The sequence below is a fragment of the Lycorma delicatula genome, chromosome 10 (genome assembly GCF_047948215.1).
Source record: "Lycorma delicatula isolate Av1 chromosome 10, ASM4794821v1, whole genome shotgun sequence".
Taxonomy (NCBI): domain Eukaryota; kingdom Metazoa; phylum Arthropoda; class Insecta; order Hemiptera; family Fulgoridae; genus Lycorma; species Lycorma delicatula.
Window position 1 is genome coordinate 36,929,685 of NC_134464.1, and position 26,547 is coordinate 36,956,231.

At 29.7% G+C, this 26,547-nt stretch overlaps 1 protein-coding gene across 1 annotated transcript in view; it reads right to left on the reverse strand.

Annotated features, from left to right (window-relative positions):
- The window catches only part of LOC142331781 (uncharacterized), a 416,977-nt gene that overhangs the window by 59,612 nt on the left and 330,818 nt on the right, over positions 1-26,547 (reverse strand). The window contains exon 2 of the mRNA XM_075377877.1: positions 23,495-23,593. Coding sequence (XP_075233992.1) covers positions 23,495-23,593 — 99 coding nt within the window. The remainder of the gene's footprint in view (positions 1-23,494; positions 23,594-26,547) is intronic.

A 26,547-nucleotide genomic window follows, 5' to 3' on the forward strand; every position in this document is an offset into this window, starting at 1 on the left:
ATTGATTTCAAATAACCGATTTTAAATGTAAAATAAAGTAATTGTAATAATATAAGACGATTTGGACGTTTATTGAAGTAAGGATACCTTGAAACGTTAACATTTGCAAAAAACCCGATAAAAACATTTTGAACGATCACTAAACTTTCCCTTTAGCTATGTCCTTGCAGCAATAGTTATAAGTCGGGGAAAAAATTATAATAGTAATGTTGATTAGTTTTTGTTTCAGTTTGGTTCAAATATTTCCCTATATATATAAATCCCAGCTTTGGCTTGACTTTCGACTCCATCGAACAAAGAAGCATGGAGGTACCAGTGGTGGCTTGTAGCTAAAATTAGTAGGGGTGCTGCTCCAGAAAACCTTTTTCTTGGCCTTTTCAAGGTCATGGTTAAATGTTTTTGTAAAATGAAAGAATCGAAAAAAAATTAATCAATTAGAATAGTTGGAAACAGGATAATAATCTAATTCTGCATTTCATCGCAATCAATAATATAGTACATAGTTTTTAAGCATATTGTGCTTAAAAACCGTATTCGGTTTAACCGAATAAATAATAAAATGTCAATACAGATAATATTTTTTAAGTATTAGATAAGAACTTAATAAAATGCCCGCTTAAAAATGCTTTAGTCCAATGGTGCTTAATTTTAATTTCTATGTAAATAGAAAAAAATACATATTAGTTTTTACTAATTATTTTCTATTTTACCTTTCCAACGTGTTCTTGGACAGATATGGCAATCAAAGAGTTCTTGCTTTCCGCCATCTTCTGATCACTACTAAAAAAAAACTAAACCGCTTTTCCATATTCCTTCCACCGACTAAACCAGAAAAAGGAACGTAACATACAAGTGGAATAAAAAAACTACCTTCCACCAGCACGCCAGTCTCTTCCTCGCAGTCTTGCGTGCAGTTTCTTATGTGCGCATGCGCACAACAGCCAAACACCAAGCCGCTGGAACTGTTAAGCGCACAAAAAATATATTTTTCATAAACTGGGGGATGACTACTGTCATTAAGCTTAAGGATTATGTATTGTAAAAGTATAAAGAATGAATTCAAGAAAAAAGGACTCATATTAATTATTATCGATAATATTAAGTGGAAATAGGGGGTTCTGCAGTTTCACAGTGCCTGTACGTGAGCCGCCACTGGGAAGTACTAATATTTTTTTATTGTTTTTTATAAAATTATAGTTTTTGTTAACCTTATTGAATAGCCTTGCACCAAATCGGGTCAAACTGTTAAAGTAAATAATTACTCAAATTTTTAAGCCCTAAAAGCCATGGCGCTTAATGGGACCGATAGTTTAAAATATTCATTTTTTCAATTTAACTTGTAAGACTGAAAATCCAGCTGTCTACTAAAATAGAAAATAAGTGATCTATTTAAAAAAAAGTAGGGTTCATGATGCCCCACTTTAGAATATCAAAAGCTTTTAAGATATCTTTGTGATTTCTGACAATTTATAGCTGTCGAACAAGAAGGCCCAAATGGAATCCGAATTGTTTTACTAAAATTCTTTCATTTTTTAGGAATTTTGCGTTAAATATAGTATATAATTTTGATGATATAAACGTCATTTCCTCTCAGTTATTTATTTAATACTGTAAACCTTTTTAAGATAATAACGTCATTTGATCAAAATTATTAAATACGAACCTTTTTTTTCTTCTTTTTTTTTGTTTAACCTCCGGAACTACCGTTAGTTATTGATTCAGAGGATGAGATGAACGATTTTGTAGCGTGTGTGAAAATGCCATGCCTGGCCGGGATTCGAACCCGGGATCTCACGATGAAAGGCCAAGACGCTACCACTTGCGCTACGGAGGCCGGCATTAAATAGAACCCAATTTTTTTCTATTGATCATATTGATATTTTTCGTAATTTTGGATCAAATTTGCTTCCCGTACTGAGTCAGCCAAACCAATAAAAACATTATTTTCACTATTAATAATATATGTAAGAATAATATTTTTATAATCGAAGATTATATTTATAATCTTTATTTTCATTTATTTTATAAAATTATTAATTTTATGGTATTAAATATTGATTTTTACAATCGTAAAAGACGAATATTAATATTTAAGAATTTTCAAATCAGATTTCTCAAAAACTATTGCAGATATGATTCTGAGACTTATTATTCTGGGACTCCTCTGATTCAAATCGATGTGCCTTCCCCTAAGATCCAAATATGTGGGGGTATGTTTTAATAAAGTGAATATCTGTGGGTGTGTTTTATGATTTCAGTGAGTCACGATTACTGATAATTTTATCTGACGGGTCTGCTCATATTCACACGCAACCAAACATGGGAACAATTGTTTCCAAATCAGTTAGTGTTTCAGTCATTGTATTTTGACACATGTTAGGAGACGTGTCACTTTGTTTACATGGTATTGTAAACGTGTATAATAGGGAAATATGATAAAATTAAACGTCAGTAATATTTTATATATTTGGAATAATTGAATTAGTACGCATAGATTAGGTATCGATGGTAAATTTTAATAAATCTCCCATTCGATTTAGGGCATCCACCATTTATATCAAGACTTCTTATATTGATCATATGTTATGACAATCATGTTTACTCACAATTAATAAAATATCAAACCAAGACAGTTGGAAGTAAAGTCAATCTTATCGGTAAAAACGTTCTCATTAGAAAGAGGCACAATCGTTTTTTTAAATAAAATTTCAACAATTCATAAAGTAATACGGAAAACGTCTTCTAAACACTCAAAGAGCAACATTAAAAAAAAATATTTAAAGTAATGAATTTCATAATTAAAACGCGGGTGAGAAAGGATATTAATTTATTAAATTAATTGTTTTGAATAAATTATTTATTTAAAATTATAATATTTATTCTATCATCTTGCACTTCTTATGATATTTCGTGCGCGCGCACAAAGTAAGTACTCTATTTCATTTATGAATGTTGACTAAGTTTGATAAACACACTATTATAGAACTCGTTGCGTGATATTACTTCTAATCTCTGTACCATTTGGCTGGCGATCTCATATACGATGACTTAAGAAAATACATAATATTGCAAAAAAATAGCTGATTTTTTTTACGTTGCAAATCTGTTCAACTAGTAATCAGTTAGAAACCCTCCCCCATGTCTCGATGAGGGGGAGAATGATATGAATGACACGCAAATGAGCAGTGTTTTATAGACTGGGAAGAGCGCTGCCACACAGCTGAACATCCGTAAGAACATTCGGACGCAGTCTGCGTCCGAAAAAAAAAAAAAAAGCCAGCGTATAAACTCTCCAGGCCTCGACGAAAAAAGCTCTCCCTTATACCTTCCTATCCAGGTCGAGCCCGGGTTCAACCGTGCCGTACTGACCAAGTAGCTCGACCCCCAATTGATTTTCGAACAAAATCCCCCGCGGTCTCTCAGATCTCTGAGACCGCCTCCACCAGGACGTCAGGCCTCATCTCATCTTCTTAATACAGCGTAGCCGCGATTAAATCCTTAAAGTTAACGCCAACCTGAGTTGATATCACCACTCAGTCGTCACTATCCCTCCTCAAGGCCACGATGTCAACCTCAAAGAGGATGATGCGGTATTCGCTAAGTGAGATCTTATCTTAGTGAGACCACACTTAAAAAAAAAGCCAGTCTTGCTCGCACAATCACCACTGATGAAAGTCAAGTCAATCCACAAACGATTATTTGCTCTCTCAAACGTAGCAAGACGATTGTCATTTAGGCAAACCAACCCCGCTGCGTTCATTATCATTGAATATGAAACTCTTAGATTGTCCACCGAACCACCTCATGTTCTAGATTTTGGATTGAAATCTCCCGCGACCACGACCATACGGCCCCAAGGAGAAAGCGACAGATCTTTCCCTTTCTCCAAAGTAAAAAAAGGTCTTATATAGACTAAGGTTGACCACTTCTGAGACATGGATAACTGAAACCCCTATCAAAGTTCACCGGTATCCATTGTATAGTATTGAAATTCGTATAAAAGCAACTAACTTTTAATAGAATTTGAACAACAAAACCTCCGATTTTGAAAATTGGCTGTTAAGCAATTGATTTGACAAGATAAAAACTAGACCAGTCCGGTGGGCTAAATATTACAATAATAAAATTAGCTACTTATATATTAGTAAGGGAGCTAGTTTCGATTAATGATAAATAGAAATCTATGTAGTATTTGCTAAAGTTCCTTTTACTTAGCGAAAAATAGTTCTCGATCTTTGAATTCTATATAGATAGCCTAGTTCTTTGTTTTGAAGAAAGGATTGTGGGTAGTGAAACTAAACAGAAGATCTAACAGCATCAAAATTTAATATGGTTTCGCCTTTACATGCAAAAAGATATCTATTAAGTTTTGCTGTAACTTGAAAAAGTATTAAGATACGAGTAAATCACACAATATCGCTTAGGAGGTTTTTTTTTTATCTGCAAGCTTTTGAGATTATGATAAAATAGATGGTTAAAGATAAAAGAGAGAACGAAAATATTCAATGTTTTTTTGTTATAATTTTATGTTACCGCTAAACCTTTAAATACTTTTGAATATAAAATAATTCTAAATATATTTTTCTTGGTTTTTCTATAAAAATACAAATACTAGTATTAAAAGAAACAGAAAAGAAAATGTAAATTTCACGGTAGATTCATTTCATATTCTTTATGGATCAAACAAATCTTTATAAAAAAGTTTTTTATATGTTTTTTTTTTTACTCTGTAAAGATCTGAATTGTATGTGTACGTGTTTATGTTTAATACTCTCAATATTGTACTGCAATGACGAATTTTCTATATAACGTGGTATTGAACAACAGTATTAATTCTTGTCTTGTATTACATAAGCCGGATAGGACATCTATGTTCAATTTTTTTTTCTTTTGTGCTTGTTTAGTCTGCGTAATCCTTATATTGTTACCGACATTAAACGTTTTCTTTGTGACCACCAGTTGTCGTACAGCACTTCATTAGATTGACTAAGCCATTATTAATTTTTTTTCCTCTTTATAATAGTTTTTTTATAATGAGAACAGTATGTAATATTATCATGAATGGTGCTGTCAAATTCAAATAAAGTTGTAATTGTGTATTCATCGGAAGTTTTATAACCAAAATTAGGTTATTTTTATAATTAGACTTATGATTTAATTAAAATTTTTCTATAAATTTTTATATTATTCAGTATTTTTTTATTTTTATTTAATATGTATTTTTAAAATTTTTTTCAGATCATTAAAAGCGTTTTCATTGAAATTTTCATTAAAAGCGATAATTTTAGCACTTTAATTTATACAACGTAACAAAATATATCACCAAAAAAATTAAATCCAAATATAAATTGTAAAATATTTCCCAGATAATTCTGGAGTAGCAAAGGAACGTTTTTTTTTAAATACGTTATTTAAGCCGCATCAACAATTAAAGTCATTAACGACTTATCAGTGTAATGTAACTGTACCGGTTAATTTGTAGTCTTGAACAAACTCAGATCGGCTACTTCTGAATCGTGTGGTTAACCCAACACCAAAGAACTCCGGTATCCACGAACTAGTATTCAATCCGAATAAAATTGACTACCTTTATTAGAGTTTTAACCTCAGAATTTCAACTTCGAAATAAGCTGATTTACGAAGACGAGTCACTAGACCAATCCGATGCGTTACAGGAAATTTATTTATAAAATATAACAAGAAAAAGTACCATAATACTGTAATTAAACATTTTGGATACCCGATTTTTTGTATAATTTTTTAATATCTCTGAAATTGTTGAGTATGTAAAGGTTCCTTTAATTTTTTATAAAAATCAGATCTGGGGTTTGGTTATTTATTTTTAATCTACAAATAGTATATCAAAATAAGTGCATTTTAATAAAAAATTCATCGAAGTTTTTAAGAAATCTATTAGTAATATACTTCGATTCTTTTTTTTTTCAAATCCTCTAAACGAAATAAAACCCATAAATCGTACAGAAGGATGAGATGACACCTACGGGACTTTTGGCTCAGATTGACTCAGTTTGATGAATGTAAACTAGGATATATTAGTATAAAACCTATTAAAAACTTCACTCACCCGTATCTATCCATCCTCTAAAATAATGATTCTAAACCTTTTTAGCTCCACGATCCCCAAAAAGTAAATCAAAATATATAATGAATATTTCGCGATCCCTCAACTTCAACCCAATGAAACCTATTGATTTGATGAAAACTATTTAGCTACGTTGATAGCGACAAGTATGAACATGCATAAACAAAGTGTACAAACATGAGGAATTTATAGGTTCCAACTTGATGTGTACGTACTCCTTGTAGTTTGGTCTATTTTTATAATATTCGCATATTCGAACATGCATATGATACGTTTGAACTCGTCTGCTCTGAGTAGCGTAAAAGAGGTATAAGGGATGCAGAATGTCAGTTTAGTTTTGAATGCGAAGCGTGTGTCTGGTGTCGTCATTTAAATTTTTAAAAGCGCTGTTTCATTGAAAATAGTAATAATAATTGTGATTTCGGCTTTTTAGTATGCTGTCAAACGGTGTAACCGTTTTTTTTTTTTTGTTTTTTTTTCAGTTAGATTTTGATGCAAAATGGATAAATCTGTAAACAAACGAAACGAGACATCTACGTCCAGTGAATCGATTGGTAAACAGACAAGGTTTGACAATGACATCCTGATTCCGTAGGGGGAAGATACCCTCCGTCACGCGTCCGTTCATAGCCCTTATAAACTATACCGGAGGTCATCTTCGAAACCTCGGCTTTTGACATATTCCAGTCCGTATTGGTAAGGATGCCACCGATGCGAATGCCACGAACGACAGTTATTTAAATTATAGTTTTTACCACATTGGATGGAAAGTCACAGTCCGTTGTTTGCTTTCAAGTCCTCCCCGATGAAAGCATGAAGCCATGAAAATTAGTTCGACATCCAGGTCATAAACTGAGTCATAAACAAAATATCCGGATCATAAAAGCAAACCCTTAAATTTTTTTGAAAGAAAGATATACCTACTTTGACAAATCAACAAGCTTCTTTTTTGTAAATCAAGCCATACTGATAAAAGTATACTTGAAGCTTTTAATCTCGTAACGCACCCCGAAATGAGAATGAAAATTTTGTTATAGATGCATTAGAGATTTTCCAAAAGTTGTATTTATTTTTTTTTTTTGAGATTTCGGTAAATGTTTGTTTATCTCGCTATTACTCAAACTAACACATTCAAAATAAGATATTTAAAACTGCTAAACAAAAATAAAATCTAAAAAGAAATAATTTCTTACACTTACATTTCTAAAAATTCTCTTGAGTGTTTGGTTTAAAAAAAAATATATTTTAAAATTATTGCTTCCTTTCATAAAAGTCACGTTCATTCGTTATTCTGTTGAACTTATGTTTGCATAGCAATTATATGAAAGATAACAAATCGCTAATATATATAAGAATCAAATAAACAAAAAAATACCAAAATACTACCACTTAAACAATGACGTCAGTGAAAAAAGAGCACTGTGTGTTTGATCTCTTCTGAAATATCTACACTATACACGGCTCTTTGCTTATTGCATTTTCTCATAATTCAAGGCGTTGTGATTAAATTCATATAAAAATCTTTTCTATGTTAAATCGTTCATGAGAAAGTTGAATTTGGAAAATTGATTACCAGTGGTTAGTATAGTGACCAGCGGGTGACAAGGGGAATTATTTTTACTTCCTTTTATCAATATAATTTATATAATATATAAAATTTCATTATAGTTATTTTCTATTGCAGTATGGTATACAAATTTGGTCCTTGAAAAAATTGCTTTACATTTTTCTTTGGAAATATGGATATTGAGAATGCCTAATATTTCGGTATTAAATCTTCTTGTGTCACAGACAAAGAGGTTTTAAGATGGTATGGCCACGTATGAATAATTGATGACTATACTAAAAACTTCATAGTTCATACAATCATGCGCGCGCACGGGCACACACACACACAGAGAGAGATAGATAGATAGGGAGTTTAATAAATATGAGTCCCGTGCTTGCTTTCAAAGAAAACGTAAAGGAAGTTCAGGATACATAAAATGCTATTGACTAAGTTCATAAAATACAGAACAAGCACATTAAACTTGCACACTTTGTTGAGGTGGTCAAAGAAATAGAGTCATTCAATAGGATCGAAGTCAAACTTCAGTAATGTAAAGTTAGGTCCATACTAAAAAGAAGAATCAACAGATGTACATATATATTACCTTTTTTCTTTCTAATATGCACAGAAGACGTAAATCAATGTTGATCAAATGCTTTTTCTTAGTCAAGCAATAGAAGATAAGTTTGAAAGTTTTTAAAGTTCTGCTCTTTACTATCACTTTCTTTTTATTATAATATTATTATTTCTTTATGAATTTATCTCCCACAATAAACTCTACTTTGAAAAAAATATATACAAGTAGTTATGTTCATGAATCAATCAATATTTACGTTTACTACGGCAGGATTTAATTAAATTTTAATAATTTTTTTGATTTTCTTTTAGTCAGAGTTTCTCAGATTTTTTCTCTAATAACCGTTTTTTTTTAATGTATTATTTATGAATTATATTTTACAATTTTATTTATTGAAAATTATGTAATAACATAAGAGTTACCTGTAAAATAATCATGTACTTTTGTTTCTATTTACTTATTATTTAAATCTTTCAAAACACTATTTACCTACATATTCATATCAGATTTTATTCTCGTATGAAAAAATAATTTTTCTAATTATTATAATGTAAAACTAAACCACATTTTAGATCTTGAATTTTTACGTATAAAATGTTTAGTAGATTTAAACTTTATTTCCCAATTACTTTTTCTTATTATTTGTTACATGGTAGACACAAAATATTGTATAACAGGATCAGTATAACGGACCATGGTAACGGATTTCTTCCAATTAAGAAAAAAAAAGAAAATAAAGAAGAATCTACAAGGAGTTAAAAGGAATACATTTCCTCGAATAACAGGTCTGTTTAACAATTTGTTCTTTGTAAAAAAGACAATGGCGCCTCCATAGCTGTTGTTTGACCAGAAGGAATACCAAGACGGAATAATAATTTATAGAAAAACGTAAAGGTAAGGACTGTAAAAATTATTACGATTAAACAATTAAAAAGATGAGTCCAGTTCTGGTTCTGCAGGTCAGGAAATATAAATACTGCCAAGGACCAACGGACAAAGTGAGCAGTTCGATGAGGCCGTGTTTGGCGCACTCATTATAAGAAGCTATAACAATCAGTAGTTCTGCAAGGGCGTGTTCAGCGCATTTGTGATAACAGCGATAGCAGTAAGCATGTGGTAACTATGAAGAGTAAGTCACGAGTATACCGGTGTAGACAGTAGGTGAATAGCTGGCGTAGGATGGCGATGACGTCCTGGGTGGCGAAAGGATCAATTCTCAGCCACGACCTTTGGAACCCCGTCTACGACGTCTTCCTGAGGCTGGAGATGCCTGAAGAATCGATCTTAGTTAGGTACGCTGACACATTGTGGTACTTACTATAGACCACCACGAGGAGCGCGCCCAACTGAGGCTCAGCCGAGCAATGCACAGGACCAGCGCCTGGCTGGACGATCATGGGTTGTCTCTAGCCCTCAGCAAGATGAAGATAGTGGTTCTAACGATAAAGCGTATTGATACCCTCCTCTCCTTGTGAGTCGGGGATGAGTTTTTCGAGACCATACCCGCTGCAAATTTTCTCGGTATGATGATTAACTGAAAACTCAACCTTGCTGAGCAGCTTTGGAGAGTCGCCGACAAACCCGCGAGAGCCATAACCGCTGATGGTGAATGTCGGTCTGTAGAACAAAGATCAGCAGAAGCCACTGCTGATGTTCACGGTACTTCCGTTTTGTTATGCGGGGCCGAATTGTGGGCCCAGGCATTAAAATTCGAGAGAAACCGGAAGAGGTTCGCGCAGGGTGCCACATTGCTGCCTTGCTAGTCGTTTCCGCGTATCGGACCGTTTCCAAGCCTGCCGTTATAGTGGTCGCCGGTGTTACTCCTATTGCTCTTTTTCCAAGGGAGTATCAGGTGGCCTACAGTAGGCGACGGGGAGGTGAAGACCGGGAGACTATCCCCGAGGAGGAACGGACTCGCACCTTCCTCGCTTGGCAAGAAACCTGAGACTACGAGATCATAGGACGATGTACTGCAAGGCTTATTCCTCTGGTTCTCAGACTGTAGACAGAGCGGGGCTTGGAGAAGTGGATATTTAGAACGTACTACTTTTTTCTTTTGATTTCATTCTTATTTCTTCTGAGTTTTTCTATTGTTTAGCAACATTAAACAACAACAAAAAAAACTTAAAATGTTACATTAAATAAAAATGTTTTTACATAATAAATTTTTATTAATTAAAATAAATTCAATTTTAAATAAAGTACAATTCAATTATTATTTTTTATTCATTTTTATAATAAAGAAAAGGCACCTACGAGTTTCAAAAACTGTTATTATGTTTCTAAATCTCCTTAACCAAACTTGTAAGGAAAAATTATTTTCATCTATTACTGTAATGTAAGTACTATATATTATAATAAATTATTTATAATATTAATCTATCATATATAAATATAAAAGAGCTACTACTGATTGGTTATTGAAATAAATTTTAAAATATAGAAAATATTTAAAGACCATTTAAAACATAATTTACTAAATGCCTAAAACTAGATGGTTTTTTTCTTAAACAATCATCGATCACGTTAGCCTAAATACAAGAAAATTTATAAGACTTAAGAAAAAAAAAGTAAGGGTAAATTTAAAATAACTAAAAATTTATCTATTTAAAAAAAAATATTATTAATGTTATTTATTTTAATAAGGAATCTGTTTTAATAATAAAATTTCAAAATTATAAAAAAAAACAATTATCTATTTTAATAAAATAAGATTATCATGACCTCGAATATAATTGAAAAAAGTGTGATGAAGAACAGAGTACGAAAAATGTAAACTGCCTGACATCTGACGAAGAATATTTACAATAAAAAATCCATGTCATTTAACTCCAAATTGCGGTAGAAGTAGAAAAAAATAATTTAACAATAATTTATGGACCGAAATATAAAGATGGAATTTATAAACTGGAAAATGAAAAAGAAATTTACAATAAATAGAAAAAGTAGGGGACTTAAGCTGGAAAAGAAGATTATAGCTTTATTGACATTTATGTAGAATTATGTTTATGTATTGAAAAAAAACAAATATGTAATTTCTCCATGAATAAAGCCACAGAGCAGCTGGTTTAAAGAAATAGAAACAGATTTAAACACGTAAAACATTTCTATGGTAATGTTAATGATAAATTTAGAAAAGTGATTCTAGAACTTAAGTTTCCAGAGAAAGAAAAAGAAAGATGAATATATGAACGGAAGAAAGGCAGCAACAAAGCAAAAGAATGAAAAACTTTCGGGAAAAGAGAAAAGTCAAAACTATGTAAACATGATCCGTAGTGATGGGAACAAAAAGAAAAAACTGCTGTTAATGAAAACCAATTTACTAAACCAATTTAAACTAATTTACCAATTTACTAAACTGTTTTTTAACAAATTAAAATGTTTTTAAGCTAACATTTTTTCTTTCAACTTGCTTTGTTTAAAATTATCCATTCTATGATTATTTCATACGGAAAAACCTTGATATTTTTTTTTCTTTTATTTGTAATAATTTTATGACAAATTTTTTCTGTTTAATTATTAATATTTATGTATTAAAAAAAAACATCTTTTTCGGCACACCGGAAGGCGGAGATAGATTTCACCGGTGATAAATAGGGGATAAAAAAGATTTCCAACTTAAAGTTAAGAAAAACTTCAAATTTACTCAATACGACAATGGTTGAACGTGAAAAAAATTTCACATGTTTAGCATACGACAAGCCCCATCTTCTTATAATTCCAGCAATATTTTGATCATTCCTTGCCGTAAGGGTTTGTAATATCAAAAAATGTTTGACAAACGTTTTAGGTAATGTTTAGAGGACTAACGATCACTTTAAACCGAATCGACACCGTGTCTATTAAGGGGGATATGATTTATTTTTCCCACCCCTTGTGCCAATGGTTGGTGATAACAAAAAACTTTACTTAGATAATTTTAGGCCTTTATCCAAAGAATAGTAGGAACTTTAAACGAATTAGATGTTTTACTTAATAATATTTTGTATTTCGAAAAAGACCTCCCTATTTTTGGTTTATCAGTCAAACCCGGTAGTTGGTGCTGCGATCGGTTTCTAGGATTTTTTTTATTTTGTTTGCTTTTTTCCATATCAGTTACTTGCATCGTAGCCTAGTACTGTTATTACATTAAAATTCGTATTTTTAACGGTCTATTATGTTTAGAGAGTAGTTTGAATTAAATCCGATAGGTAGTGCTGTTGTTTGTCGATTGGATTTATTTACATTAGGGCTTTTTATAAAGTGAAAAGTTAAATTTTGTTAAATTGCTAATGTTCAGCTTTTTAAGGTTTTATAAGATTTTCAATTGTGTTCATTTAATCTGCATGTATACTCAGATCTAGTAATAGCGAAGCATTGCCGAGTTTGCTAGAATTGCGTGCTTATTGAGAATATTATATTATATTATTATTTATTGAAATAACGTTTTAAAGTTTAATTAAAAATTGTACATTGTGCAAATTTGTAAGGTGCAGTATTGAAGTGAGTATTTTACATGATTTTTCAAGAATTTTAATGATATATACACGTGCATTCAATAACAGTCAACTTAACCTACAAATTTAAATTGTCAGTTCTCATTTGATTCTATGCAACTTATGAAGTATTGAACGAAAGTGTTTAAAATAAATTATAACATTTATAAAATTAAAATATAAGTTACTTATAATAATTATAGTTTAAAGTATATTTAAAAAATTGAATTTATAATGTTTTAGCTGATTAATTTTATAAAAATGAATGATGTTAAGTGAAAATTAGCAGTAATGTGGATGAAAATTTATTAATTACACTAATTATTAATTTTACGACGTTTCGATTTTTTAATTCAATTTTCATCGGACATCTCAATATTTAGTGAAGATAAATATCAACCATACTACACATAACTAATCAATAAATCCATTACAATAATACAACAATCACAAACTGATAATATCATACTAATAGTTATTTTAATGAAATTTAGAACACATTCCTGCTAATTTTAACTTAATTAACTTATTTATATTTATGTGTGTGCATTTATTACAGAATAATGCCCCGTCAGGACAACGTCTGCCGAGTCCGCTAGTATATATATATATAAACTTTTGAACTGAGTGGTTTTGGGGCCTGGGGGATTTTAAACGCGGAGATATGTCAAAAATTTTGGGAAATAGGTAGCTTTCTTATGAAATCTACCTAAAATCTGTATTCTATATCCTTCATATATGTATCCATTCATCTGATCATTAATTGATTATTTATATTGGTTTATTTAATTGTTATAATTTTTCCATAAGGTTTGCAGTCATCAATATCATTTAAGTTAGAAGAATAACCAAATTCACTCCAAAATTTATTGTTTAATGTAAAGTATGTGTTCAAATATATCATGCTGATCTCTTTTGTGAAATTATAACTTGCCTGCTTTTTATGTATAAGATTTTACATTTAAATTCTATTCAGGCTTGACATTTTGCATTTACTACAATATTAATTTCTACAGCATCATAAAAAAAAGGAAAGTGACTGAGTTTGCACACTAGCTTAGATAGTATGTGAATATAAATAAATGTAAAAAGTATTTCCCTACGTGATTAATTGAACATTTTTATTTCACTCTTCTAAATTGATTGAATGTTAGCCAACTGAAATTTAGCACCTTTTGTCATGGTTCAAAATCAATACGTATAGTATTTTTTAATAATTGTTTCGTTTAAATAAATATTCATATTTTCATACATAGAAACCTTTGTTCTGTATTCTATGTGACATGATGTACACATAGTTTGTTTTTATTTTATTATTTTTGTTTATACTATTATATTAGAATAATAGTTTGTTTTTTTTATTGTCCTTCGATTAAAAAAAAGGTATTTTACAATATTAAAGTTGTCTTCTCTCAACAATATAAGATATACAGCACTAGCACTTACACATTTCAGCTCTTCCACTTCAATTTCATTCACTTTAGTAACCATTTTGTAATTTGATTAGAACAATTTAGTACATAAATAATAAAAGAAAAAAATACATTTTTCATTGGTTTATCAATCTCTGGAATCTGATTGCCTGGGTTAGCAAGTGGGGGAACATTACTGAGTTTAATGACGTTATAGATACTTGAAAGCACTTCACAAAGGGAAAATCATATTCAAACTATTCAGAAATATTGTGTATTAATTATTATGTTATTTTTATCAAATCCAAATTCCTCAGTGTGTATAAATGACAATTTATTTACAATCAAAATCGGTATTAGTTTTAAATTTCAGTTAATGTCTTATTTTTTACTTATTTATTTTTTTTTTTGTAAATGATTTTTGAACGATTTATACATTTGAATTTTTTAATACTACAGCAATACAATTACTTTAAAAGGAAAAAATTATAAGATGGGAAGTTGTTCTTAACTATGATAGAAATTCTATTAATGTAAAATATTTTTGTGTTTCTTATTTCTTGGGAAAACTTTAGGTTTTTGTTAAATATATAATTTCAAAACAGAAATTAAATAATTAAAAAATATATTTAATTATGTAATTTTTTTTGGCCAAGTTCTCTCTTGCAGATAATGAAAGATAATTTAATGTACAATATTTTGAATGTGTTCTGCCTTAAAAAGTTTTTATTGGTAAAATAGTATATTTTTCATTTTGTTGTATGTGTTGATTTCAGTTAACTTCCTCTTTTTTTTATATTTCATTAATTAATTTATTTTCAATTAAAATTGGAATTCTAATATAACCTATTTGTTTTACTTTTTATAAGTTCTCATTTTTTTATCATAAAATATTTTATGATAAATATAAGTTTTAATAACCATTTCTGTCATATTCTACATTAATAAAATGTACAATTAGGAATTTTATAATGTAATTATAATTTACTATGAATTTTGTTAAAATTATTTTTGTATTTGAAGTTTATGATTTTAATTTTCCATTATTTTAATTATTCAATTTTCCAGGCAGTTGCAATTAACATTTCATTGAATAACACTTTTTCATTCTTTTTTTTTAAATTTATTATTAACTCTAGTTGTAGCTGAAATTTTGTAGCTATTTTCTGTGTTTTGTATAAAACTCAATAACTAACTTGTATCTTAGGCACCATTAATCATTTTCACCCAATGAAATGCATGAAAAGTTTGATGAGTGAAAGTTTTTACAAGCCTTCTCTATAAGAAAATAATTTAGTTCTTTAATAAATATTTAAATCTTATTGTAAATTGTTTGAACCATGTACAAAAGAATAATTTTACCATAATAACCTACCTGAATATTAATGTTTTATTTATACATATATAAAGTATATAAACACAGTAATAAGACACAACATAGTTCACTACATAGTACACAACGTAGTACACTACAACACAGTTATAAAACCAGAAGCTGCTTATGCAGCAGAAACACTCTTCCACTTGAACGAACAATCAAAGACAGACAGACTGTACAAAATCGAAAGAATAATTGCAAGAATCTGCATCAATAAAAAATACAGAAAGATGGATTGTGGTGGATTGTGCCCAAGAAAGTCTTGTATAAAGAATTAGAACCCATCACTGATACCATACATACGAGGAGACTAGGTTACTTTGGACATATCGTGAGGATACAAGAAAATTCGGAAACAGCTGTTAAGTACAATCTAGACTCGAAAAACACCAAGATAGGTTCCAAATGGATCAGATTAATAAAAGAGGATCTTAAGGAAGTTGGCCTTGCACCAAAGACACTACAGATAAGATAAAATTTAACAAGAAAATCAATGCTACTTGGGGTCCGCTATTTTTGTGGCAGTGTAAAGTCTGGTCATGGTAGTGTTACAACAAAAGAAGGGTGTGAGGAGATGAAGGACAGTCTCCTTTGGAGCTGCTGTTCATTCGTATTTATATGGATGGGCAGCAGTGATGAGACAGGTGGACTCTGGAGCCCCCTGAGCCAAAAGACCGTAGTCCCACATTGGCAAGGAAGACAATGAGACAAGGTAGTCATGCAGGACAAGCTAGAAACTAAGACATCCAAGGACAGATGTGAAAACAAAAGCTGGAGAGTGAGGGGTTGATGCACAGCTTCTTGTGGAGTCGTCATTCGTTCGCACTTGCGTAGATGGGCAACAGTGATGATACATGGGGACTCTAGATTCACCTAGCTTGAAGGCACCTTCCAGGGCTATGTTGTGCTTAATTGTGAGTCTGGCCACAGGAGGGGAGTAGGTGAGGTGGAGGTTTGTTGGTAGGGCGCAGTTATACTTATGCACTTTAACAACATCTTGCGGAACCTGTTAGCGAGTCCAACACTTCATCCATAAATGGGATTCCTCCCCTCACTAGATATAAAACAAAAAAAATCAAGAACAAAAACACTCGTTTCACACTCAAAAGAAAAAAACTCAAATACGAACACTTTCAACACTAGAGAGGGTACAGAGATAGAAACATATGAAAATATCTGTGAGCCACATCTGTAACCACAAGAGCTAAACACTCCCATTGAAGAGACTTGGATATTGGATTGACTAAGGTGATATAAGATCATAAAAAATAATAATAAATATTTATATATATATATATATATATATATATATACATTTATTATATTATTATATATATAAATATATATATACAAATACAATAAGACAAGAGAATACTGTACAACTATTTATGACTGAAACATTTAAATTTGTACTTAAGATTAAATTATTTAGTGCAAATAGTATTTACTAATATTACACCAGCCCATCTAACTACACGATTGATGCAGTCACTTGTTCTTGAATTTCTCTATCTATTAACTTAAAACTTATTAAAACTGTTTTTTTGCAATACAGTCCATTAAATCTGCTAAGGAAGGTTGTGGAAACATCCACAAAAAGATTAGAATACAATAGTTTTCCTTAAAGATTGCTATAACTCTAAAAGTTTGATAATAACCATGTATTATAAGAAATCTTATATTAATTATAGCTTATATTAATCTGTTAAATGTTGTTTGTAATTTTTGAGTGTAATTTGTGATGTGTTTTGGTGCCATACGCTAAATAAATAAATCTATTTTATAAATTATTTAAGGAAAAAAATTTAATTTTTCATGTAATTAAATAATTTTTACTATTTCTGCATACCCAAAATTAAATCTGAATGATAGATGATTTAAATTTCATTGTAATTTTTTGAATGGTTTTCCCAAAGGTAAATATGAATAAAAAAGAATTTATCTCTTCTGTTTATCTTATAATGTAGAATTCTCTGAGAAAGTAACAATAGAGTACATTCTCATTACAATAGAGTACATATTTTGAACACTGTTTTTTTTACAAATTCTTGATGTTTGGATATCTCCTTAGTTCAAACATAAAAATAAAAAAACTAAGTTGCCATTTTTAGATTGTGTGTGCATGCGTGCGTGCATATGTGTGTGTGTGTGTGTGTTATTGTGTAATTTTGCATGGTTTGTCTGAAAGTATGGAAGAGCAAACATGAAATAGGTTATTGTGACTTGTATACTCTTATGTAGGGAATTTATACAATTAAATACTTATCAAAATTTAAAATAAGTTGATTTATATTAACTACTGATTATTACATTGCATTTTGGTGATGTGTTTACTTACATATTTAAAAATTAGTTTTAGTGATTGAAAACACTGTTAGATGGTAAGTATTAAATGGAAAACCCCATTCAAACACTACCTCATATTTTTAAGAGTAACAAGGGCTGTGTATCAGATTTATAAAGGAAAGTGAAGTGATTCCTTGTTTATTTCATGTCAATCAAAATGCAGCTGATATTCTGCTCTCTGAGAAAGCAATTTTGATTAGTCCTTTTTCTATTTCAGATCCCTTACATAAATTATAGCTACAAGAATACAGTTTTTTATGGAATATTATTTTAATATATCTTTTTATACAATAATGAGATTGCAAGAAAAAATTTTCTGAATATTACAATATTTTTATTTTTGTGTAGAACAAAAAAAGGTGGACAAAATACTTATTAATACAGTCTTTTTTATTATTTAAGATATTTGGTATCACTTCTGGTGTAGAATTTAGTTTCATCCTAATTTTCTGTTTATTGCCTTTTTGTTGAAGATTAATATTTCTAAAAAAAATTATTTTCACTTGATACAATGTTAATTAACTGCATATGTTTTGGTCATGCTTATAAGTGGTTATACATTTTTTATACCTTCAGCAGAAGTGAAGTTTAAGTTTAGTGATATTGTTGAGTACCAGTTTATCGGTTAAAAAAGGATGGATTGAGATTAATTTATCTTTCCTAGTAATTTGCAGTAGTATTACTTACCAATATTCATCATTTTTAATTAAATTAAAAGATTTTGTTTGGGAAATGAATTATAACTGCTCATTGATCAGGTTTTAATTGATACTAATGAAATAATCCTGAATTTTCTGTATCCTGTCTTTAAATGTACTTAATCTTAATTATCTTAGTCTTAGAAGTTATTTTGCAATGATTTTATTTATTTGTATAAAGCTAGGAAAATCTGGCTAAAAGAAGAATGTAAAGACATAGAAGATTATTGTCTCAGATTTTGTCTGGAGCTTTTTTATTATTATTCCTATATTTATTAATTTTTTAAAGTTTTTTTTTTGTTTTTTAATATTTTAGTTTTTGTTTTTTTGTTGTGATATGTTTGTTCCTGTGATGGATAATGTTAAAGCATTTTCATCCTCCCTTAAAAAAAGAAATTATTCTTGAAGTTATGTGTACGACATAAATATTTAAATAATTAACTTTTATCTGTAGAAAATGGGGTAAAGTAATAATTATAAAAGAAATTTATTATTAATGTTTTCAGAACAGAAAATTAAAAACAATTAGCTATGAACACGTTAAAGTGATATAAGAATGTTTGATCGATTTTCTACTACAGGTGGATTTAGATATAAATTGTGACATAGTAGCATGAATATTCTACAAAAAGGAGATTTATTTTACAAATCCCTCTTTCTAAACTTCATTTGAATAATTCCTTGAAGTAAGCTTCATAAATCCTTACATCTTATGTATTATGAATCGGGATTTTGTATATGTACGTCACAGTATTTATACAAAATTTACCTTTATAAAATAAGTTTACCTACTATAATGTTATTCAATGATAAATTTTTAATTTTTTTTACTGTAATTTATTAATTGTTTTTAATTCATCATAGAATTATGAAGGCATTTAATAGTGGATATTATTATTATGTCATTGATTTTAACTAAATTGGAAATCTCATCAGATTTTTTTCATAATATAACTAAGGAAAGCAAATAAAATAGAACCAAAAAAAAAAGATAAATTTAGTTTTTTGTGATAAGAATACAATATTAAACTCTGTTTAAATATAACAAAAGATAGTAACACATTTTTATTTTGCTAAATAAAAATGGAACATACACTTAAATTTCATCAAGAATCTACAATTATTTGTTTATTTAAATACATGGATTACTATGAAAATTCACTTTGCCGGTTCTTCAGTACTTAATTTATATATTTTTCAACATCTACTCTTCCCTTGTGGTTCCTTTCTTTCAAAATGATTTTCTAATATTTATTGATCAAAATTTTATTTCTCTTTTCACTCCAGTCCCTTGTTTTTTTTTTTTTGTTTTTTTTTTATATATAACTATTATTAAGTCAAAATTTAAATAGTTTAAAGTAAAAATGATAGTTACATCTGAAATAAATATAATATTTAAAAATAATTTTTTATTTATGATAATTGGTGATAAAACTTTATTAAATAATTATTTTACTTTTATTTATTTTAAGTCAAATCAAATTAAATTTAACCATATCAAAAATTAAAGAAAATTTTGAGTTCCATATATCATAAATTAAGCAGAATCTGATGTTTAATTTCAGTAGTATTAAAAAATAAATTAATGAAAAACTGTAATTAATTACTTAACAAAATTTTAATATTTTTTTTTTTTACATTTTAAATATTTTCTGGCTCAATACATAAAAATATCAAATGTTAGCCTTAGGTTCTGTTAAAATCATAATGTAAAACACCTGTAATAACAGTGTTGAGAATTTTGAATGTCATATTTTTGTGTGCAACAGTTCATTATTCACAATCAAAATAGTACCTGACATTTGAAAATTAATTTCAGATATGTATATATAAGCTCATTTATTGAAATACATATGTTGTTTTGTGCTGGATTTTCATCTATTTTGGTTTTCCAAGCAATAAGCTTAATTCAGCAACTACGGAACATTCCACTTTATGTGTATTCACAGATTTATAATCAGTTCTGTTCATATGCTTTGTGAAACGACACTTCACAAACAACTTATGTAGCTGAGTGGCAATTTATGACACATCAAAGGCAATGTTATCATAGAAATTATTAGTTCAAAATTGTCAATGTGAAATCTGCTGTTTACATTTTGGATCTGTTAGGTTAACAAAAATTTTTTTTTCATTCCAATAACTTTACACTGATGTAACTTTTCATTATATTTTCTATGATTGTGACCATAAGGTGCAATTTTTAACTAGCTCTCAGAATCAATGATATTCTGAATAATAATGTCACTGAAGTAAATAAGCTATAAAATGGATATTTTAATTTCAGAGTACTTTTGTTATATTTTTATTTCTATCTCTGATGAAAGTCATTTTATACATCTGCCATATCATCAGTGGGGTTTGGTTGAACAGTTTTTTCATTTATTTGGATGCCTTCACATGACACACAATTTTGTTGATTCATAACTAAGGAAACTTAATTGAAATTGCTGTTTAATTTTTGGAGAAAAGTCTTTTCTTTGTAGCATAAATTTTTATCTGGATAATATTGGATTGTTGATCAGTTTGTGCTGCTTTCATCTGGGTAAAAATACCCTAATATCCCTAGGGATTTTAGGTTGAACAGTCATTCACTGCCTAAAAGGATCCTTGATATTTTCTCTTACTGTGGTTCTTTCCTCTCCTATAGTTCTTCCTTCTTTATAGAAACCACTGTTGAAAATTATTTTGAGCACATATTTAAATACACATTGAATGAGATGCAGATAAATAATGGTTTTTTTGTATGTTTTTAGTAGTGGGAAGATTTTTCAAATGATTCAGCAATTTTTAAAAAATGGTAATGAAAGCACAATAATGTCCTTTCTCATATCCTGAGTTTTATGAAAACAGTTCTATAGTCTGATTTGGTATTGATGGATATTGTTATTTTTTAAGAATAAATGACCATTCTTTGTGGCAGAGATTGGACAATCCTAAATATAAACACAAGGATAATTTAATACATTTAATTTTCTAAATATGGATCTAAAGAATTCATACTTGTGGGCACCAGGTAATTATCTGACAACCCATTTTTCTATCTTAAAAAACTCATTCTGATTTTTGAGAGAACATCAACAGATGACTTAATAATTTATATGAAATTGTATGTGGCATACAATATTTATATTTAATATTGATATAAATCATAATATTTATGACAAACATAAAATTTATTTATAGAATACGTATGATCACTGATATAATAAAAAAAATCTATTAAATTAAAATTTTGTTCAGTTTATCGTTTAAGATTAATCATTCTATAAAGGACTTATTTATTCTTCTTATTTTAATCTTTTATTTAATATTATTTTCTATCAGGAATACCATGAAGGTGTTCCATAGTAACAGTTATAAGCAAAATAACAGGTTTTTATAACTTCAAACAGCTAGCCTAGTTGCAGATAAAAGCTAATTGTTTTAAGCGGAATATGTTTTGATGTGATTTTCTAAAATATTTTAATGCGTTTTTCTCATTTTTAAGATTTCAGTCTTATATTTCTTGTATTATTGTCTATTAAGTGATTACAGAAAGGAAAAATAACTTATTCAGACTTAAATTTCGTAGTTTAAAACTGTTATTACTCATCAAAATTTAAAACACATATATGCGCAGAAGTTCTACCTCTTTCCTCTTTCTTTTTCTGTTTAGCCTGCAGAACCACCGTAAAGTATTACTTCAGAGGATGATATGTATGAATGTAAATGTAGTTTTGTACATCCTCAGATCAACCATACTGAGATGTGTGATTAATTGAAACCCAACCACCATAGAACAGCAGTATCCACGATTTAGCACTCAATTCCTTATAAAAGTAAACCGCCTTTACTAGGTTTTGAACCTTAGAACTCTCAACTTCAAAATCAGCTGATTTGTGATGATAAGTTTACCTCTGGTAGGTTTGTAGGAGTTCTACCTGAGGTGTCTATAGTCAACATACTATCTAATGTTAACACTTCTAGTAGTTGAAGGGATAGTGTAGTACTATAGGACATAATAGGTAGTAAGAAGTCATTGGTTGGTCCAACAGTCCATCCCTAACCTGCATGTTAACTAAACGTTCTAAACTTTAACAAGTAATAATAATTATTGATCTTGGTGGTATTTTGCTACTTTGATCACCTCAGAGAAAACTAAAGTTTATTTTTTTAATATCTTTAGAATTTAACCAAATATTCAGGTTTTTTCTTTTTGTTATTATAATAATCTTTTCTGTCATCAACAGTAGTTATTTGCTATAGCTAACTAATAGATAACAGTATGATATATTTGAAGAATTGAAAAAGTGACTAAAGATTTTACCTCTTTCCTTTAGAATTCAATAAATATATAATAATAGTACGTATATTAAAAAAAGTAATAGCAGATATCTATACAACAATAAATCTTTAAACATCTTAGTTGTATTTTTTAAAACCCCTATTAAAAATGTGATTAAAATGGAATTTTTAAAAAATCTCGTATAAAACGTATTATTCATGTGTAATATAAAAACGTTATATAGATTGCAGCCTGTAAAGCTTAGTAAAAAATATTAAATTTTTCATATCTTTTTTTTCTTTTATGAATTCTATGAACTTTTATAAAAAGATATCACGACTAAACTGAATTTCACATTTCTTCCTTTACGTGTCACGATTTATACAACACTTTAATTTAACAAGATGTTTTCAGAAGTCTCATGATAAAGAATATAATATACACTAACCCAAAGAGGAAGTACGAGTAACAACATTATGCTGCATAGTACATTAAATATCCATCTGGTCTCATAATAACTTCAAGGAAACTTATATTAGTTTTCTCTTGCTTCTGCTACTGTCACTCTTTCTTACTTCCTTCTCCTTCTTCTTCTCTCTCAATATTTGTGTCTTTGTGTATATAAATGACTAGGAGTATTCGTATAAAAAAATAAAAACTTATATTTTTACTTCGCATTCTCAACTTACCCCTATAACAAGTCGTCTTCGCCTGGCAGCCAATCGTCTCCACCCTATCCAACATACACTGCTGACAATCATCAAGCTGATTGCTCCACCCCCATACCACTGCAAAAAGAAAAAAAGAAAATGAAGTGAGACATTTTGTTTATGGATAAAATTTTTTGTTATTAACAATTATTATTTTATTATAAAATATATACAGATGCCAACTGATCACTGTGATAATTGTTATTTGTTAAATTATATATTTTTTAATATTATTTATCAGAGTATATATAATTTTATATTTATCATTATGTGTTTTACCAGCTGTTCCATATGTATAACAGCATTATTCCGCCTGGAAGCTGATGAGGTGTGTGTCTGTGGAGAGGTCCAGTCAAATGAACACCTGATATTTGACTGCCCTGCTCTTAGAGGGGCCAGAGACCGAGCCACCCTGGAACTTAGAGGTCAAGGGGAAAATTGGCCACTTACAAGCAGTGAGTCAATGTGCTGAGAGCCGTATTGTCGGACCGTGTGGGAGTTCCTTGAACTGGTTGCTTTGTTCAACCTATATCAATAGTTTACCTAAGGGAATAGACTGCTACCACACTAATATGGTAGACAAGTACTTGCTGGCATTTCAGTGACCTAGGCTAGACAGTGAATTGCGCTCTAGATGAAGTAAATTTTAATTTATGGATGTCATATATATTTTTAGTAGTTGACGAGGTACATCTACCCATTTTAGTAAATATATGACAAATGAGCGGTTGGGACACGTAAGTTGGTGGTGTATGACACTGCGCTTACTACGCTCATGCTGTTAGGTAAGCTCTAGGAGCTATTTAGGACACTGGTCGCTAAACTGTTTCAAGGCTAAGTAGCCATTTGTGGCACAGACATTCGGTCTTATGCTTTAGGGCGACCGAATGGGGTGGTGGCAGGAGTAATATCAAGCAAACTAATTACGTATTACCAGATTTTCTGATGTAGGTAAGAAACTGTAAAACAAATTAGAGAAGGAAGAAGCTTATGGCAGAATTTGTAAGTATAAGACTTGTTTGTTATGCCACATATTAAGAGGTCCATTAAATTTTTATTGGTCAGTTGTATTCTATTTGAAAAGACAGATGTAGATTAGAATACACTAACCAAAGAGAGAAAGAGGGATTAAGAGGAGTTGAAGTTAAAAGACATAGCATTAATAATTTGTAAAAATTATAAGTAAAAAAATATATATATATACATTTTAATAGTGGAATTTAGTTACAAATTTCATAGTTTATTGTAGTTTAAACCCTCAAACACAGCTTAAAGTGCTCTTTTATTTCATAATTATAATAATAAACTGGCGAGTACTTTAATAGAGTAGTGATATTATCAATCACCAATTAAAATAAATATTTACATTCACTCATTACAAATTGTAGATCTGTTTACAGTCATCTCATAAATATATCAGTACAAACAGTCTGACAATTTTGTGCATGTTTACAAGTCAATTTTTTGTGATCTATTTCAACAATTTCAGCCATATCTCAACTGTTTGTCAATTAATTGATTTGAACAAATAATATGTCTGTCATTTTGTTTGTAATAATAGGCCTTTTCATCAAATAAAATGTAATTTGATAACACCAACATTTAGAAATTATTAATGATTAATAAAATTTAATGCCCACCATTTTTTAATTACTAAAACTGAAATTTTAAAACTTATTTATTTGGTAAATGTGTATAAATAAATAATATATAAAATATATATATATTTTTTTTTGTCTCAAGTCATTTTACTGGTTTGATGTTGATGCAATTCTTCAAGATTCCCTATCTAGTGCTAGTCGTTTCATTTCTGTATACCCACTACATCCCACATCCCTGACAATTTGTTTTACATTTTCCAAACATTGCCTGCCTGCACAATTTTTTTCTTCTACCTGTCCCTCCAATATTAAAGCAACTTTTCCAGGATGCCTTAATATGTCGCTTATAAGTCTGTCTCTTTGTTTAGCTATACTTTTCCAAATGTTTCTTTCTTCATCGATTTGCTGCAACACCTCTTCATTTATCACTTTATCCACCCATCTGATTTTTTTAACATTCTCCTATAGCACCACATTTCAAAAGATTCTAATCTTTTCTTCTCAGATACTCCGATCATCCAGGTTTCACTTCCCATATAAAGCTACGCTCCAAACATATACTTTCAAAAACATTTTTCTGACGTTTAAATTAATTTTTGAAGTAAACAAATATATTTCTGACTAAAGGCTCGTTTCGCCTGTGCTATTTGGCATTTTATATCGCTCCTGTTTTGTCCATCTTTAGTAATTCTCCTTCCCAAATTACAAAATTCTTCTACCTCCATAATCTTTTCTCCTCCTATTTTCACATTCAGTGGTCCATCTTTGTTATTTCTGCTACATTTCATTACTTTCGTTTTGTTCTTGTTTATTTTCATGCGGTAGTTCTTGCGTAGGACTTAATCCATGCCGTTCATTGTTTCTTCTAAATCCTTTTTACTCTCGGCTAGAATTACTATATCATCAGCAAATCGTAGCATCTTTATCTTTTCACCTTGTACTATTACTCCGAATCTAAATTGTTCTTTAACATCATTAACTGCTAGTTCCATGTAAAGATTAAAAAGTAACGGCGATAGGGAACATCCTTGTCAGACTCCCTTTCTTATTAGGGCTTCTTTCTTATGTTCTTCAATTACTATTGTTGCTGTTTGGTTCCTGTAAATGTTAGCAAGCGTCTTCTATCTCTGTATTTGAACCGTAATTTTTTAAAATGCCGAACATTTTATTCTAGTCTACGTTATCGAATGCCTTTTCTAGGTCTATAAATGCCAAGTATGTTGGTTTGTTTTTCTTTAATCTTCCTTCTACTATTAATCTGAGACCTAAAATTGCTTCCCTTGTCCCTATACTTTCCCTGAAACCAAATTAGTCTTCTCCTAACTCTTCTTCCTCAATCCACTCAATTCTTCTATACAGAATTCTAGTTAAGATTTTTGATGTATGGCTAGTTAAGTTAATTGTTCTGTATTCTTCATATTTATCTGTGTA